This window comes from Pongo abelii, chromosome 16, assembly GCF_028885655.2.
Source record: "Pongo abelii isolate AG06213 chromosome 16, NHGRI_mPonAbe1-v2.0_pri, whole genome shotgun sequence".
NCBI classification, from domain to species: Eukaryota; Metazoa; Chordata; class Mammalia; order Primates; family Hominidae; genus Pongo; species Pongo abelii.
The window spans coordinates 77468799-77485607 of NC_072001.2; the positions used below are offsets into that span (position 1 = coordinate 77468799).

At 54.1% G+C, this 16809-nt stretch overlaps 1 protein-coding gene and 1 long non-coding RNA gene across 12 annotated transcripts in view; one reads left to right on the top strand and one right to left on the bottom strand.

Annotated features, from left to right (window-relative positions):
- Positions 1–3545: 3545 nt before the first annotated feature.
- LOC129050509 (uncharacterized) lies at positions 3546–9393 on the bottom strand. 3 transcript variants are annotated; one of them, XR_008514194.2, is made up of 5 exons: positions 9126–9384; positions 7542–7678; positions 6503–6625; positions 6185–6338; positions 3546–5382 (listed from the first exon to the last, which is right to left on the bottom strand). It is a non-coding gene; the product is annotated as an uncharacterized LOC129050509 (long non-coding RNA). The 3 variants fall into 3 exon arrangements; XR_008514196.2 differs by lacking the exon at positions 6503–6625 and having other exon boundaries at positions 9126–9393; XR_008514195.2 differs by lacking the exon at positions 6503–6625 and having other exon boundaries at positions 3546–5385; positions 9126–9380.
- Positions 9394–9441: 48 nt separating this feature from the next.
- Positions 9442–16809, top strand: part of CCDC33 (coiled-coil domain containing 33) — a 100785-nt gene continuing 93417 nt past the window's right edge. For 7 of the 9 annotated variants that reach the window (XR_008514193.2, XM_054532893.2, XM_054532894.2 and 4 more), the window contains exon 1: positions 9451–9882. Coding sequence is in view for 7 of the 9 variants with exons in the window: in XM_054532893.2 (XP_054388868.2) it covers positions 9862–9882 (21 nt within the window). In the remaining 2 variants the exon portion in view is untranslated. Of the gene's footprint in view, positions 9883–10743; positions 10939–16809 lie in introns of all 9 variants that reach the window. The other 2 variants (XM_054532891.2, XM_054532895.2) reach the window with 2 other exon arrangements.

A 16809-nucleotide genomic window follows, 5' to 3' on the forward strand; every position in this document is an offset into this window, starting at 1 on the left:
AAAAAAAGGTGGAGGACAGTGTGAAGGACAGTGTGAGCAAAGGCGTGGAGGTATTCGAGGGACAAGCAAGTAGGGGGAAAACAGGAGGTGGAGAGAGCCGGTTCGTAGGATGGGGGTGGTAGGGAGTTGCAGGAGATGCCAATGGAATGCACAGCAGGCGCCATCTCTGAGTACTTCGAGCTCTGTACTATCCCCTCTGTACCAGAGGCTGCTCTGGGCCAGGCTGGCAGAGGTGGAACTTATATCACACTTGGCAGCCTGCAGAGCCCATTGGAGCATCATACTGGTCTTGGGAGGTAGGCAGGGTAAACTTGATAGAGCCCATTTTCTGAAGCAAGAAACGGAGCCCCTAGAGGAGATAGACAGCTTGCCCAAGGCAATCAGTAGCAAGGTCAAACTGGAATCCAGATCTCCACCATATATTTTGGTCTTTCTGAGCCAGTAGTCAGCACACAGGTGGGAATGACTAACAGCATCCTTTCCCAGGGAGACTCACACTTTGCAAGCTGTTCCTTAGCCCATTTGCAAGCTGTTCCTCAGCCCATGCAGCACTAATGCTGGGCTTTCTGGGCATGTGACAGAATCACGGGGAAGCAGTTTGAGGGAGGAGATTTCTTCCTGGTGGCCCCAAATCACACCGAGTCCTGCCAAGACAGGTGACTTGGTATTATGTTGGCCCCAACAATGAGTGCTCATTTATTGCACTGAATGGTTTGGGAGCAAGGCTGGGGATGGAGTTGGGGCTGTCAATGGCTCAGAGTCCCAGAGCAAACTCCCTGAACCACTGCTGTTGGCTAATGACACTTAGAAAAAAGTGTTGCATAAGTAGCCCTGGCCCATAATTAAGCCCTTTCCACCCTATCTGAGAAGTGACAGTGAGTTACAGTCAAGAAGTTTCAGTAGACAAACTTTGGACTCAGGCTTGAGTTCAGGTTCCTGGTCTGCCTTGCAGTTGGTGTTCCTGAGCAAGTCATTTTACTTCTCTGACTGTTTTCTCATCTGTAAAAGGGGGATAATGATGCCTACTTGGCAATGTCGTTGTGACAATTAAATAACATTCCAGCCTCACTGCAGTCCAAGAGGTCTCGGAGGAGAGGGGGTTCCAAAGACTTCCAGAACACAGGCAGCCTGGAAGCCACCCTGATTCACAGCCTTGGAGGCGGGGGTTGGGGGGTGGGCCACCCATCTCCACCCCATTACCTCTGCAGGGAGGTGTTACTGATTCCTCCATGCAGGAAGCATTTGTTGAACCCTGATTCTATGCCAGGCCTGGCCTCTCAGAGTTCTTGGAAAGACAGGAGCACCACGGGGAGGGCACTGCAGTCCCTGGGTATAGAAGGGGAAGCAGCTGGACCCACCTTGTGGAGGCTGAAGGCGCAGTGGAGGGGCGAAAGGCAGTGAAGAGAGTAGTGATGGGCTCTGGTTTCAATCCTGCTCTGCCCCCTCCAGCTGTGGGACTTCACCTCCCTGCACCTCCTTTCCTCATGTGTAAAATGAGGATGATAACAACACTCGCCAGCGGGACTGTTGAATTCAATGTGTAGTCAATTTAAAGACTATAGCCAATGCTCACAAAATGCTGGCCATTCTCATGACACCGGGTGAATGGCAGCTTGCCAGGTAGGCAAGGGTTGAACGGAAAAACTTGAATAAAGACCCAGGGGCTGGAGAGAGTGTGGCTTCTTTGGGGAACTTGGAAGCTCTCGTGGGAGCCAATGATTGTGGGGGGCCCCCACTCCTTACCCCACCTGGTCTTGAGTCACTATTGGGCCAGTGGGGCTCACGGATGGGCATGGGAGCGGGGAGGATGTAGACATTATTTTAATCTTCCTCTTAAAGCATAATTGCTTTTTGTCGGCGGGTGTTCCTGGAGACGTCTCCCCGTGGGATTGCTTTCCAGGCTCCTCTCTTCCAGGAGACAGGCAGGGGCCGGGCCAGCTCCACGCTGCATTAATACGCTGCAAATGCGATTTCATGGCCTCAAATGAGATTAGGGCCAGAGGCTCTGCTCTCTGGTAGAGATGGCGGGTGGTGTGAGCGAAGGGTGGCGGGCGCTGAGCACGGAATCTGAGAGGGAGAGAGCCCGGGCTGACTTGGCCTGAGTGAGCAGTTTCCTGTAATTGGAGCCCCTCGGACTTGCTGGCGCATCCCGGCTGCAGAGCCAACCCTGAGGCCCTGTCCAGTGGGCGAGGTACCCAGGGCTGTCACCCCCACCCCCAGGCTCCCCACAAGCACCTCATAAGGAGAGTGCTGTGAGTAAGGCCACAATCTCAGCAGCTAGGTGGCGTAAGTCTAAAGCTTGCCTCCATTTTCTTATCTTTAAAATGGGGACAAGCTGGGGGCGGTGGCTCATGTCTGTAATCCCAGCACTTTGGGAGGCCGAGGCAGGCAGATCGCTTGAGGTCAGGAGTTTGAGACCAGCCTGGCCAACATGGTGAAACCCCGTCTCTACTAAAAATACAAAAATTAGCCAGGCATAGTGGCAGGCGCCTGTAATCCCAGCTACTTGGGAGGCCGAAGCAGGGGAATCGCTTGAACTTGGGAAGCGGAGGTTGTAATGAGCCAAGATCCCACCACTGCACTCCAGCCTGGGTGACAATTGAGACACTGTCTCAAAAAATAGAAATAAAAATAAAATAAAATGGGGACAATAGTAGCACCTACCTCATATATCATTGTGAGGACTGAGTTAACGTATGTAAAACACACAGAATAGTGCTCACCGTTAGCTATTATTACGAGGTTCCTATACATACCCACGCATGCCCTAGCAAGGGTAGAAGGCACTGGGGGCTTGGACTGTGGAGAGGGAGGGTTTGGGGGAGCAGGCATCATTGTCCCAGGCTGAAGTAGCAGTAAGGAGGAAGATACTTTACATAAATGTTATCCCTCACTCATACATCAAGCACCCACCTGGTGCCAGTTCTTCGCCAGGCAACATGCTGGGCCGTGGGGACATGGTCCCCGCCCTTGAGGAATATAGATCCTGTCCCAGAGAAGCCCACAGTGGATCATGAGCCAGGGCAGGGGAGGCCCATGGGCTATGGATCTGATGTCCCTGAGGTGGGGGTGCGGGAAGGTTGCAGCAAATCTTTGTGCAGGTTGTGCACAATTCAGTTGTGTCTTGAATTATTCAGGCTGGCTGGGAAAGAGGCCCAGGCACATGAAACAGTAAAGGTGAAGGCCTGAAGGCTGGAGAGACCACTGCTCCTTCACAGGGACTACAGGCATGTCATGAGGCTGGAGTGTGGGTGTGAGGCTGGGATTGGGTGCAGGGCCTGGGGTGAGCAGACCAGGAGGCTGGCAGGGGTCCCCTACAGTGATGGGGTCCTACTAAGGTGTTTTTTGAAGCAGAGGAGGGCCTTGGTCAGATTTGGAGGTTGGAAGAGTTGGGGTGAGGGGACACAGGTTTGCTGGGAACAGGTTGAGCCTATTATCCCCACCCCAAGGCCTCTCTGCCCTCTGAGTAGACCCCCCCACCCAACCTTGGCAGGGCACTGCTTCTGCCCCTCCTGATGGAAGGAAATGGCAGGCAGCTTCATTGCTCACTCCTTTATTCAGTCCATTGTTAAACGAGTTATTGATTTTTCAAAAGAAAAATGCCCAAAAGCAACGTTGCATCTTTAGCAAAGTGATTTATGACATGATGGAGGGAGCTGGGCTGCCCCAAATGAGAGCTTTGGTTGCCAAACGCCAAGAGGAATCCTTCAACATGGCAATCCATAAACGTGCCTGCTAAGCAAATGGAAGCCGCATTGTCCAACAACGAGAACATCACACTCTACTCGTCACCCCCAAGTCTCCTGTTGCCAAAGCTTGGGCCAGAGGTGCTCCATCTTGGCATACATTGGTGTAAGTGTGAGGGAAAGCCCACTGTGGGGCTGCCTACCATGTGAAGGCATCCATTCTCTTATCTAATCCTCGCCACCACCCTGCACAGAGCCTGCTGGTAGATCTGCTCTGCAGATGAGGACTGGGAGGCTCCGAGGGATCAGGAGGTTTGCCCAAACCCTCACTCCGGTGCCTGGCAGAACCAGGGTTAGAGCCAGGCCTGACAGATTCCAAGTCATCATGCTTTTTTTGTTTGCTGCCAAATCTTTTTGCCTATTTGGTGGTGCCCAGAGCCCACAAGACTAGGTGCAGCAAGACAGGGTCAGGACTATCTCAAAGTCTGCTCTGAGACAAAACACAGATACACAGGGGTTTAGCCCAGTAGCCCTTTACTGAGCTGATAAAAGTCACCTCTGCACAGCAAGGAACCAGGAGAAGGTCAGAAGGGCAGGCCCCCAGAGCCTCCAGGATCCCACCCTGGTCCACTCAGCAAGCAGACCCTAAAGACAGCAGCCTGCATCTAACAGGCTTAGCTGGAAATGCGAGCTAGCTACATTAGTGATAGAGTCACAGTGTTATGACCCCACCAGCCCTTGTAATCAAACAGCCCTGCAGCCCCTCTGTGCTGGATAGAAGTGATGTCCTCCAGGCCCCCTGGCTCTGCCCTTGCTTATGGGGGCCCGGCCAGCCATGCCCAGCTGAGCCTCTGGGACACACCACCTCAATCTCCTTTGACACCAGTGTCTGCAGGCTGCACTGCCGCAGAGCCATCGGTCTGGCCTCATTCAAAAGGCCAGGTGTTTTCATCCCTGGTCTTGAATTTTTCATGTTGCCCCAGTTTCTGGAGAGAGGAAAGGACAGCTGCGACTCCTTTCCCAGAGTGAAAGGAAAAGGCAGAGCAGTTTGGTGGTTATGATCTCGGACTTTGGAGCCAGCAGGCCTGGAGTCAAATCCCAGCTGTGCTGCCTCAAAGCTATGTGACCTTGGGCAAGTCCATTCCCTCAGAGCATTTGTGTCCTCACCTTAAAAATGGACTCTGGCCAGGTGCGGTGGTTCACGCCTGTAATCCCAGCAATTTGGGAGGCCGAGGTGGGTGGATCACTTGAGGTCAGGAGTTCGAGACCAGCCTGATCAACATGTGAAACCTTGTCTTTACTAAAAATACAAAAAATTTGCTGGGCGTGGTGGCATGCCTGTAATCCCAGCTACTGGGGAGGCTGAGACAGGAGAATCACTTGAACCTGGGAGGCGGAGGTTGCAGTTAGCTGAGATTATGCCACTGCACTCCAGCCTGGGAGACAGAATGAGACCCTGTCTCAAAAAGAAAAAAAAAAAGACTCACAGCAATAACTCCCAGGAGCGTAAACGTGAGGATGAAATGAGATGGCGCAGGTCAACTCTTGGCATGAGACCTGGCGCACAGTAAGTGCTCGCTAAAAGTTGGGGGTGTGAAGGGGCTGGTGGTGATGATGACAGCAGTGATACCAGGACATCAGGCGAGAGATTGGGCCATGGAGAGGGGCTCACACAGCAGGTACATCAGCCAGGGTCCTGCTAGGAAAAAGAAGGCATTCAAATTCAGGAGCTTGAGGGGAGTTTAATAAAGGGACTATTTACAATACTGAGGGTGGGGTTTAGAAAAAACGAGAGGGAGACTACAGCGCCCTGGGGGCTGGAACCTGTGAGAAGCCTTCCCTGACTCCTAGGTTTGAAGAGACAAGAGGGAACAATGACCATAACCTGAAAAGGCACTTGTATGGAGAGAGTTGGCTGCCAGGCAGAGTCCAGGAAAGTGTGCCTCTCTCCCAGAGCCCCCACACTTGGCCTTCTCTTTTCCTGACTCTTGCCCCTTCCCCCATTTCTCCCCATCACTCTTTCTTTTGGGCAGCTGAGTTGGATGAGGTGGGAAATGTAGGCAGTGTGATTTTATAGCAAATGGCAGCTCATAGCTGTGTGATCTTGGACAAAATGTTAACCCTCTCTGAGCTTTGGTTCCCGTCCTTATCCAGTGGGAGAATCAGGACTGCTCTGAGGGCTGAATGAGACCATGAAGGTAAAGCTCTTAATGCAGACAGTGAAGTCCCCCAGACGTACTTGCTTTTTTCCCTGCTAACCAACCTTGGACTTGGTGAGTTCTCCCCCACTGGAATGGGACAGAGAAGTGAGAAATGGCCATGAGGTGAAGTCTGCATGTCTCCACCAGCACTTGAGCCTTCACACCCACCCAGACCAGATATCATCCCAGGCCCACTTGCCCTCTTCTCTATCCCTTCTCTGTTCCCGGCTTTCAGGCCCACGCCCATGGCCGCACCTTTCTCAGGTAGCCCTTCACCAGAAATGTCCCCTTTCCTACCTAAATCCAATGTGTTCTCAGGATCCTGCTCAAGGCCCTTCATCCCAGAGGCCTTCCTCGACCCCTTTATCTCCTGCTCTCAACGTGTGCAGTCCTCCTGGTCCACAGCAACACCTCCTGTGTGTGTGCTGCTTCTGGAGCTGCAAGTTCACTCCTGGTATGTAAGAAACATGAGGCAGGGGCGTGAGACCAGGGCAAATCCCTGCCCCTCGTTTGGTAATTTTGACTGTTGTCTACTGAAGCATTTCCCTTAGAGGGTCTCTATGCTCCCACTGCCACGCACCCTCAGCCCCAGTGGTGTAGACAGCAGGTCCTCACTTGTTGGCTGAAGGATGGAAAACTCTGAGAGGGTCCCCCACTCTGAATCCACTGGTTGCTGGCCAGGACCTTCAGGGGCTGCTCTGACCTCATACAAGTTATGAGGCTCAGCCTCAGGAGTTTCTGCAGAGAGATTGGGGGGCTGGCTTTGCCCTGTGCTTCCACGAGGGCTCTAACTGGGCCCCTTGAGGCCAGTTCACACCCCACCCCTTAAGGTGCTGGGCTGGGTTTAAACTGAAGTCACTGCCACCCAGAGCTGCACTAGAGAGAACTTGCCAAGCCCAAGGTTGGTTAGCAGGGAAGAGCAAGCATGCCTGGAGCTCATAAGCATCTGTGTTAATAAGAGCTTTACCTGCATGGTCTCATTCAGCCCACAGAGCAGCCCTGATTCCCTCACTGAATAACAATGGGAACCAAAGCTCAGAAAGGGTTAACATTTTGCCCAAGATCACACAGCTTTGAGCTGCCATTTGCTACAAAATCACACTGCCTACATTTCCCACCTCATCCAACTCAGCTGCCCAAATGTGGAGGTGGGACAGGACTCAGAGGGAAGGAAAGGCCAAGTAAGGAGGCGGGGGGGGGGGGTCTCTGGAAGACAGACACACTCCCCTGAGTCTCATTGCATGGGTAGTTTGTCCTCACAGGCTGCTTCCTCAGACTCCAGGCCCCAGACATGGCATGAGGAAGCAGGGCTGACTATGAGCCACATCTGTCTACCCAGATTCTTCTTGCTGTCCAGCCAGCAAGATCCCTCCTTCCCCAAGAGCCAGCCCCAGTTCCAGCCTCAGGGGCTTGCCCCTCCCAGAACTATGGGCTCCCTAGTGGCCACACTTAACCCCTGGCCCTTCCTAGTGATACAGCTCCAAGTGCTCTCTCCTGGGGGTAGGGGGTGGGCGCAGTTATCTATTAGCTATGAGATTAATCATTCCTTGCTCTCCCTCACCCTGGAATCTCCCTGAATCATCACAGCTTGGGGCTGGCCCCTGGACATTTGAGGAGCAAGCCCACTTCTCTGGGCTGGGGATGTAGAGCTCACCTTGCTGGAGGAAGGGAAGGAGAAGGTAGAGCAGCTGGGCTCATGCTGCCGTTAAGGCCTTCTCACAGGTAAGGAGGAAGCAGCTCTCGGGGGAGGTTAGGGCAGGCACAGGAGCTGGTGTCTCAGGGGTCCTTGGTCTGGGGAGGTGAACAACCAGCAAGTCAGGGAGTAGAAGGGCCCTCCTGGTGGCTGCTGAGTGCACAGGGCCCGCTTGCACCCTGCAGCCAGATGGCCTGGAACCAGTGTCCAATCGCATTATCTTCTTCCCAGGCAGGAAGATGGCAGGGGCATGGCTGCAGAAGCAGAAAGCTCAGATGCCAGGGAGGATGGGTGAGAGCCCAGAGCCCCGGGGACTGAGGCAGAGCTGCAGGGCGGGGCAAGGACCACAGCGAGGCAGGCAAGGTGGCCAGGGCGCAAAATGTGAGGCTCTGTGTCGGGAGCAGAGCGCTCGCACAGCCCTGAGAGTGAGTGCTTCCTTAAAGTTTGCTTCCTAGGCACCTGGCTTGCGTCTTCAGTCCTGCTGCTGGAGGAGCAATGGCTCCCCGCCCCCTGAACCTGCTGCCCTAGCCTCCTAGACTAAGCGGGCCTGAGAGGTTGGGGAGACACGCTCTAGAGAGACTGGGGGAGCAGCCACTGAGACCCTTCCACACGTACACACTGTGCTGGGACATGTTGGCCCACAAGGGAGATAAAGCACAGTGCTCATAGCCAGGCCATTCCTGGTCAGGGCCCCAGCCCCAGAGCCCCAGGAGTACCACTCTTGGCAGGCCTAGACGGGGAGAAAATTAGGAGTGGGGTTCCTGACTACCGTCCCCCACCAGTGTCTGGGTGACCTTGGCTGGTCCTTTCAGTTCTAATCAAAAGCAAAGCCTCAGTTTTTCTGTCTCTAAACTGGGGAGAACCACATCCTCGCTGCTGCTCTCTCTGGAGTGGGGGTAGAGAGGGAGGCTGGGAGGCCTCTGCAAAGCGGGAGTCTCCTGCCTCCTAGCTGCCAGGCTGGTCCTGCTCTTCCGCCAGATTAAAAGAATCTCCAACATGGGGCCCAAAATAGGTAGAAATGAGGCAGGCCACAGGGGCCTTCCAAACACTTCTGAACACTGCCCAGCACCCCAAATCCCTCCTCTTCTAGCCCAGGATTTCTGATCATCCTTCAAAGCCCAGTTCAGGCCTCACCTCTCTATAGAGCAACCCCCCACCCCAGGCCAAGGACTAGTCTCTCCTCATTCTGCCATCTCACCTCACCAAAAGCACTTAGGACCCTGCCTGGCGTGCAGCAAATGCTCCATTAAAAGACATACTTTGTCTTTGTAATAATTTCTTGAAGTGCTCAGAAATGAACCATAATCTTTGGTTCATACTCTAGTACCATCACTGGCCCATCATGGCTTTCTTTGTTTAATTGTAATTTATTTTCAGTAATATAATGAACTTCCATTAACTGACCACCCAATCTAAAAACCAAAGGTTTAGAATGTATGCTCTTACCCTCTTCTCTCCCTGATCTTCCCACCTACCCTCCAAGAAGAAACCATCCTCTTGAAGTTTGTGTTTATTATTATCAAATAAATGGAAGACTATAGGTACCCAAAGAGGCATGATGGCTGGTAGATTCTTCAACAGAAGTAGCTGTTTTACCGATCAAGCTGCAACGCTCTTGAGAGCAGTGTCTGGCTTCCTCTTTTGCTGCAGCTTGAGCAGCATGGGGCTGGCCACACCACAGGGTCGGTGGAGACGACTTGAGGCACCAAGAGCAGGAAGGGTGAGACCTGAGTGCCAGGCGGCAGGTGGAACACAGCTCCAGGAATAGGGAAAAGGGCTTCGCATTCTAGCTCACTGCACCCGGACAGGTGCCTGTATGACTTCGGCCCTGCCTGTGACATCACACAATGTTGCCCAGGTGACCCAGCTAAGTGGAAGAGCTCACTGCTTTTCTAGGCCTGGGCAGAGACAGGGCCCCCCGCCGGCCCCATCTCTCCACCGTCCTAGGGGTGCCAAGAGTCAATTGCCTCATTGCTGACCCTGTCCAGCTGGCCATGGCCCTCAACCCCCAAGGCCCTTCCACCCATAGACCATCTCGCTGCTGAGAGATCCAGGACCTGCTCCCACCTGGCCACCCTCCCCCTCCCCCCACATCCAGGCCCCAGGGCTGGTGTGTGGCACCCCTGAGACCACATTGACCTCCATACTGTCTACTACCCATAAGGACTCCAAGACACCCAGGCCAGCTGTCTGGGCAGGACTGATGCCTGATCACCCACTAATACCAAGTACTCATCCCCTAGATTGTTAAACAAGGCCAGACACTCCTGGCCTCAAGAGGATGGGACTGAAAAACAAAAAGGTAAGGCCAGGGGCATGGGCCATGCACCTGCATGAATCCGTCCATCCTTCAAAGTCCTTCCTTCAAAGTTTTGTTTGCTCCTTAATCATGACAAAAGCTTCCCTTCCCTGGGTCTCAGTTTTTACAGCTGTGAAATGGGGAGTGAGGTGGTCTCTGTGCCTGTCCCAGGTTAGCTGCCATATACTCTTGGGCCACACGGGAACTGGAATGCAGTGTGCTTGCTGACCACCCTTACCTGGTTGTTTCTGCCCTCTTGTTGCTGGGGTCACACAGTCTGAGAGCCCACTGAGATGGTTCATTACCCCCGTCCAAGATCTCCCAGGAGATTCCCAGGCTGCTGGCTTGGCAGCCCTGATGTCCCCACTGCCCCCATGCTGTCCAAGCCCTGGCCCTGATTTTCTGGGGCCTAGGCCCCTGCCCTGGAACACAGATGTTGGGTCTCTGGAGAGAAGGGATTTTTGTGTGTTTTGTTCATTGCTGTATCCCCAGCACTCAGAACAGTGCCTGGCACATAGTGGGTGCTTAATAAAAAGCTGTGGCCCAGCAGCAGGGCTCTGCCAGGAAGGGACTAGAATCTCAGTGTGATGAGATGTAAACAGTTCAATGCAAGGGACCCCTTACCTTCCTCTCACTAGCAAGGCTGAGCCCCTGCCCTAGATGGTGTTACCCACAGGGATAGCAAAAGGAGCTGAGACCAAAGGCACACAGGTACTTGCAAACGGGGGATACCCTCTTTGTAGTTACACTCAGGTTGAATAAGCCAAATAGCTGGGGGTGCCCAGGCCCTAGTGTGATTTCCACTTTATTACTCTTGATTTTGATGTTCTCTGATGTTCTCTTCCTGATGTTCTCTGCCCACAGCTGCCCCCCACCCCCCACAGATTCCATCCTCCCCATTAAGCCTCTTTCTGTAATGCCACACACTCAGGACCAGGCACCAGGTTGACCTGGCACCCTAAGCTGCCAGCTGGTCCCCACCTGCCCCACAGAGCTGGATTTGGGGATCCAGGGAGTGTGCATGGGAGTCCTGAGGAGGAGCTAAGATTGCTTTGATTGGTAGGTTTGAGAAGCACTTTTGATAGCTGGGTAGAATCGCCTATAAGGATGCTCATCATGGCCGGGGGTGGTGGCTCACACCTGTAATCCCAGCACTTGGCGAGGCTGAGGCAGGAGTTTGAGACCAGCCTGGCCAACATGGTGAAACCCCATCTCTACTAAAAATACAAAAATTAGCTGGGTGTGGTGGTGCACACCTGTAATCCCAGTTACTCAGGAGGCTGAGGCAGGAGAATTGCTTGAACCCGGGAGGTAGATGTTGCAGTGAGCCGAGATCACGCCACTGCCCTCCAGCCTGGGCAACAAAGAGCGAAACTCTGTCTCAAAAAAAAAAAAAAAAAAAAAAAGGATGCTCATCATGTATATAAAATACATATTTGTGTTTCTTCTTTTGTGAAACCCCAGTTCATGTTTTTTAAATTGGGTAATGTTTATAGGTTTCAGTGCTCTTTGTATACTATGGATATTAATCCTTTTTTAAAATATATAGCAAACATTTTCTCCTTTTTTTCTTTTCTTTGTATTGCAGGGCATTTTGGACCATTATAGAAGTTAGTATAGATTTTTAAAATGTAATCAAACCTATCCGTCTTTAATGATTTCTGACTTTTGTGTCATCTTTTGGAATGCTTCTCTGCTCCAAAGAACACAATTCCTCTTGCTGCCACCAATGGTTACTCAGGTTATGAGTTCAAGGGGACATCCACTGTGGAGCAGAGGAGGGATCCACATCCAAGGAAGCATGGTTAGAGCACAGCAGAGACAGCAAGAGTGTGGGGTCAGACAGACCCTGCTTCCAGTTCCAGCCCTGGCCCCGCTAGCTAAGCTGTGTGCTTTCATGCAAGAGGTTTACTTTCTCTAAGTGTGCTTCCTCACCTGTAAAAGAGCTTTCTCCTGGCCACCATAACACCCAGGCAAGTTTAGATGCTGAAACTAGAAGGAAAATGGGGGACCATTTTTAACTGAAAGACCTTATGAAACTGCTGGGAAATAGCCCCACTGCAGTCAAACAACTTGCCCAAATGACAGATCCGGGCAGCCAGGCACCCTGCCTCCCAGCCCAGCCCCTCTCCAGCTGGTGTGACTTTTCAGACGCAGGGTCCTTCTAGAGGGCAGAACTGGGCTCAGCTCATCAGGCCTCCCAGGCTGCTGGAGGAGAGGGAGGAGTGGTTGGAAGAGTTTGTCTCCTTCCATCTCTCTCCCCACCAGAACCAAGTTAAGCACCCCCCACCCCACCCGCGGGAGCTGAATTCAAGGACCATTAACTCCCTGTTGTTCCTACTTCCTCCTCTCACCCCAGCCCTTCCCCCCAGCACATGGATCCAAAAATGCCCTAAGTGATGGGCAGTCCTAGTTCCCCTGCAACATCTGCTGGCTAATCCTGGCCTCGTGAGGGCAAGGCCGCCTGTCTGGATAAGGGCACTGGAGTTAGCAGCTTCCAATCTTGCCAGGCCCAGCGGAGTAGCTGAGAGTGCTGAGCTTTGGAATCAGGCGGGCTTCGGTGCTCACAGCCCAGCCTCCCATCCACTGGCTGTGTGGCCTTGGGCAGGTAAACTGACCAAACCCCTGCCTGGAAAAGCTGCCTGCTGATCTCTGCACCCTAGCAGTGTTGGGTGGGTTGAGAGTGAGCCTGAGAAGCTGATGGTGAGCATCCGACTCTGCTCCCAGCCAAGAGGAGGCATGAATTCCCTCCCCAGGGCTCACCACACCCCTACAGATGGGTTTGTGCGACCTGAGACTTACGGGAGGGTGCCCCATCACCCCCAGTTCACTACCACTCGTGTAACCCAGTATGTGCATTTTCTGTTCCCTCATCAATCCTCTAGTGCAGGCCAGGGGTAACAGATGGGTCGAGGACATTGGTTCTGTTGCAGGACATCTCTGAGGGAAGCCTGCATATTCCCATCCAGACGTGGGAATAAAAAAGGGATAGCAGGAGGTTAGCAGCCCTGGCCCACCATCCCCCTCCTGGCCTCACCCTTGGCCCCAGGCCTCCCTGGCCCTGGGCCCAGCCTGCCTAGCAGGCACATGCCTGCAGGCCTCACCAGGAGGCGCCAGCCTGGCAGTTGGCCTCATGCCCAGAGCTGAAGCACAGCAGTTCTCGCCAAACTTCCTGCAAGCTTTATTCCCAGACAGGAAGGCTGTCCCCGAGGGGAGGCGCAGGGGAGATAGAGGAGGAGCCGCTGTGACTCCTGGCCAGGTCTGCAGATGCCTAGTTGGGCTCTAGGGCTGCCAGGGAGCCAGTGAGAGCCCCTGGATGATGATCTTGCTCCTGGGCCCTCCCTTGCATGGCCCTAGGGAGCTCATGAGAGGCCTTGTGCCCTCACAGCAAGGTGAATCCATCTAGGAACATGAATCACCCCTCCCAGCCTCCCTGCAGGAACTTCAGGCACAGTAACCACTGGAAAGGCTGAATCACAAACTATTCCAGACATTCCCATTGGCCAGGTGGGAAAATCAAGGCTCAGGGAGATGGTACAGAGAGTTAGGGCCAGAGCTGAGCTGAAACCTAGGTCTTTTTTTTTTTTTTTGATGGAGTCTCACTCTATCACCCAGGCTGGAGTACCATCTTGGCTCACTGCAGCCTCCGCCTCCTAGGTTCAAGCAATTCTTCTGCCTCAACCTCCTGAGTAGCTGGGATTACAGCCTTGTGCCACCACGCCCGGCTAATTTTTGTATTTTTAGTAGAGATGGAGTTTCACCATGTTGGCCAGGCTGGTCTCGAACTCCCAGCCTCCAGTGATTTGCCCAAAGTGCTGGGATTACAGGCATGAGCCACCACGCCCGGCCAAGTTGAAACCTAGGTCTTTTTGCCCTGAGGCTGCCAGCCTTACTCCTGTGCCACTAAACCAGGAGAGCAAGGCTGCTGGGGAGTGGGGGGTCATGGTGGCCTGCATGAGGGTGGATATGGGAGGAAGCTGCCTACCCAGGAGGGCAGGGAGAGGGACTCTGGCTGCTCCTTCTCCCTCACCTCCAGGCAGGGGCATCTTCCCCTTCCCTCATTCTCCCCTGACAGGAGCATGGGGGAGAGAAGGAGGGGCAACCCTCATCAACACCTCTGCAGATGGTGACAGGCCCTGCTGGGTCCTGGAAGAGGGTGGGGGTGGCCTCCTCAGTCAGAGGAAGGAGAGGAGGGTCTCTCTGCAGGACTGGTACTTCTGATCTGGGGGGCATGTATTCTCACCTCCTAATTAGCCATCTTGCTAGGCAAGGACCACAGCCTGCACCAGGCAAGCCAAAGGAAGTGGGGGAGCAAGGCACAGGGATGACAGTTCTGGAGCAACACCCAGGGAGGAGGAGAGGAAACAGCTAGGGCAGAGGCAGGGAGGCAGGAGGGAGCTTGGTGGGTGTGAGAAACAGCCAGGAGGCCAGTGTGGCTGGAGTGGAGTGACCCACAGAGCCCGTGGGACAAGATGAGGTCAGTTTTCTGGGCCAGCTCGTGGAGGGCCCCACGGGCCATTGCAAGGCTCTGAGAGAAGCAGCAAGCTACTTCAGGGTTCTGAGCAGAGGAGAGAGAGGGTCTGGGTCCAATCTGTAAAGGCTCACTCTGGCGATTGGATGGGGTGGAGGGAGAGCCGGAGAGGAAACAGAACTCCATCAGAGGCGAGTCGGGACATGCAGGTGTCTGGGACCTGAGTGCTGACCTGAGGATGCTGAGAAGGGTCAGAGTCCAGATATAGTTTGAAGGTGGAGCTGACAGGATCTGCTGAAGAACTGGATAAGGGATGTAGAGGGAGAGAGGGAAGAATCAGGAAGGACTCCAAGATGTGGGGCTTGAACAACAGCATCGCCATTAACTCATTAATGAGTTGGGGCAGACAGCAGGAGGAGGGGTTTGAAGAGGAGTCCAGAGCTCGTTAGCTTTGAGAGGCCAGTAGACCCCCAAGGGGAGCTGTTGAGGGGGTGTGTGGCTCCGATTGGTGGGCACCCCACGCTATCGTGAGAAATGGATGAAATAATGTTCCTAAAACTCCTCAGGGCAGAGCAGAGCCTCAGGCACTGTGCCCTTTTCTTTTCCTCCGCCTGAGGCTTCCAGGAGCCAAGGCTCAAGGTAGGAGCAGAGCAGGTTCCAGATAGGCCGGTCCAAGTCCTCATCTCCCCACCGGGGAAACTGACTCTCAGAACATGGCTGGCTTTGGGGCCCAGCATGGTGAGAGGCAGAGCTGGTTTAAACCTGCCTCCTGACACTCAGGGCTCCTCAGGAGCCAGCCATTCTGAGCCAAGGACCCAGACTGCCGAGGCTGCCACCAAAACCAGAGCCCGTCCAGGACCCAGGTCCTTGCTCCTGTCTGGGCCTCAATTTCCCCTCTGTGTAATAAGACATTGATCTCAACCCCACGCAACCAGGGCCTGCCCTGGAATGCAGGGTCTGACAGGCTGAGCTTTCCAGAGATGAGGAACAGCCTGCCAGTGGCCCCTCAGGGCCCTGCCTCCACCCTGAGGAGGTCCGTTGCTCCTCTCCCAGAGCCAGGAGTGCCCCTCTGTGGCCCCTCATATCAGCTGGAGGGACAAAGCATAGGCGAGACCTCCTACCACGGGAGGCCTATCAAGGGTTAATCTGGCTCAGATTAACTGCAAGTGGAGAGTCAGCCAGCCGGCCAGTGGAGGACCAGGGCCAGGGAGGACGAGGACACCTCTGAGCCATAGCAGCCTCATGGCCACACCCCTCCCCACCCCACTGCGTTTATATGCCCAGCTCTGCCATCTTCTTTGAGTCCCCACTGCCTCCCCAGTCAAACTGAGCCACCTTTGGGCCTTGGAAAGCTCTGCCCCTTCCCGCTTGCTGCCTTCTCTCCAGTGTTCCGCTCCTGGCCTGTCCTCCCTGACTCCACTCCTGCACCTTCTCCCAACCCTTTAAGGCCTCCTCCTCCCTGCTGTCTTCCCTGACTGCCTCAGCCGGCCAAGGCTTTGTCTCCTCTCAGCTCATTACGATGGTCCTTTGGGCCATGAATCCACGAGTTACTAAGCTGTTGAGTCCCTGCTTGGGGCAACTGGCGTAGGAAGCCCCCTGTGTGGGCAGGCACCTCTTCCTCCCCAGTCCGCAAGGTTCCTGGGTAGAAGACAGGTGGGGCATCTGGGACAGACACACGCATTCACCTCCATGTAATGCACTGAGTGCCCCCGTGGACATGGAGAAGCTTTGTCAGCTGTAAAGTGCTGTGCACAGGAGGGACCTGAGGTGATGGATGAGCTGAGGTGAGGATACAAGATAGACTGAAGAAGGTGGCCCATTGTTAGGACTGCAAAAGCAGGTGGCATTTAGGAATTACAGATGAGGACACCTGCGAAAGCTAAGGCTTAGAAGTGGGACCAGCCTTGAAAGGTGAGGTGGCCTGTCTCGTCCTGCAGGAAGGGTAGGATCCAGGACTGGGGGAGAGGCTGAGAGGCACTGAGAGAGATGTGGGATGGGGACAGAAGTAGGGAGAAAATGGGGCCAAGGCGACTGCCTTGCAGAGTGGGCGGAAGGGTGACAGAGGGAGGCAGGCACTTGACGGAAGCTGTGAGGGGCTAGATGCTAGAGGGTGGCAGTGAAGGGAGGTGCCACAGCAGAGGAGGCCACTCAGGGCCAGGTGCAGTAACTCATGCCTATAATCCCAGCACTCTGGGAGGCCAAGGCAGGCAGATCACCTGAGGTCAGGAGTTCGAGACCATGGGGAAACCCCGTCTCTACTAAAAACACAAAAATTAGCTGGACGTGGTGGCACAAGCCTGTAATCCCAGCTACTGGGGAGGCTGAGGTAGGAGAATTGCTTGAACCCAGGAGTTAGAGGCTGCAGTGAGCCAAGATGGCACCACTGCACTCCAGCCTGGGCAACAGAGCAAGACTCTGTCTCAAAAAAAAAAAAAAAAAAAAAAAGCCACTCAGCCCTG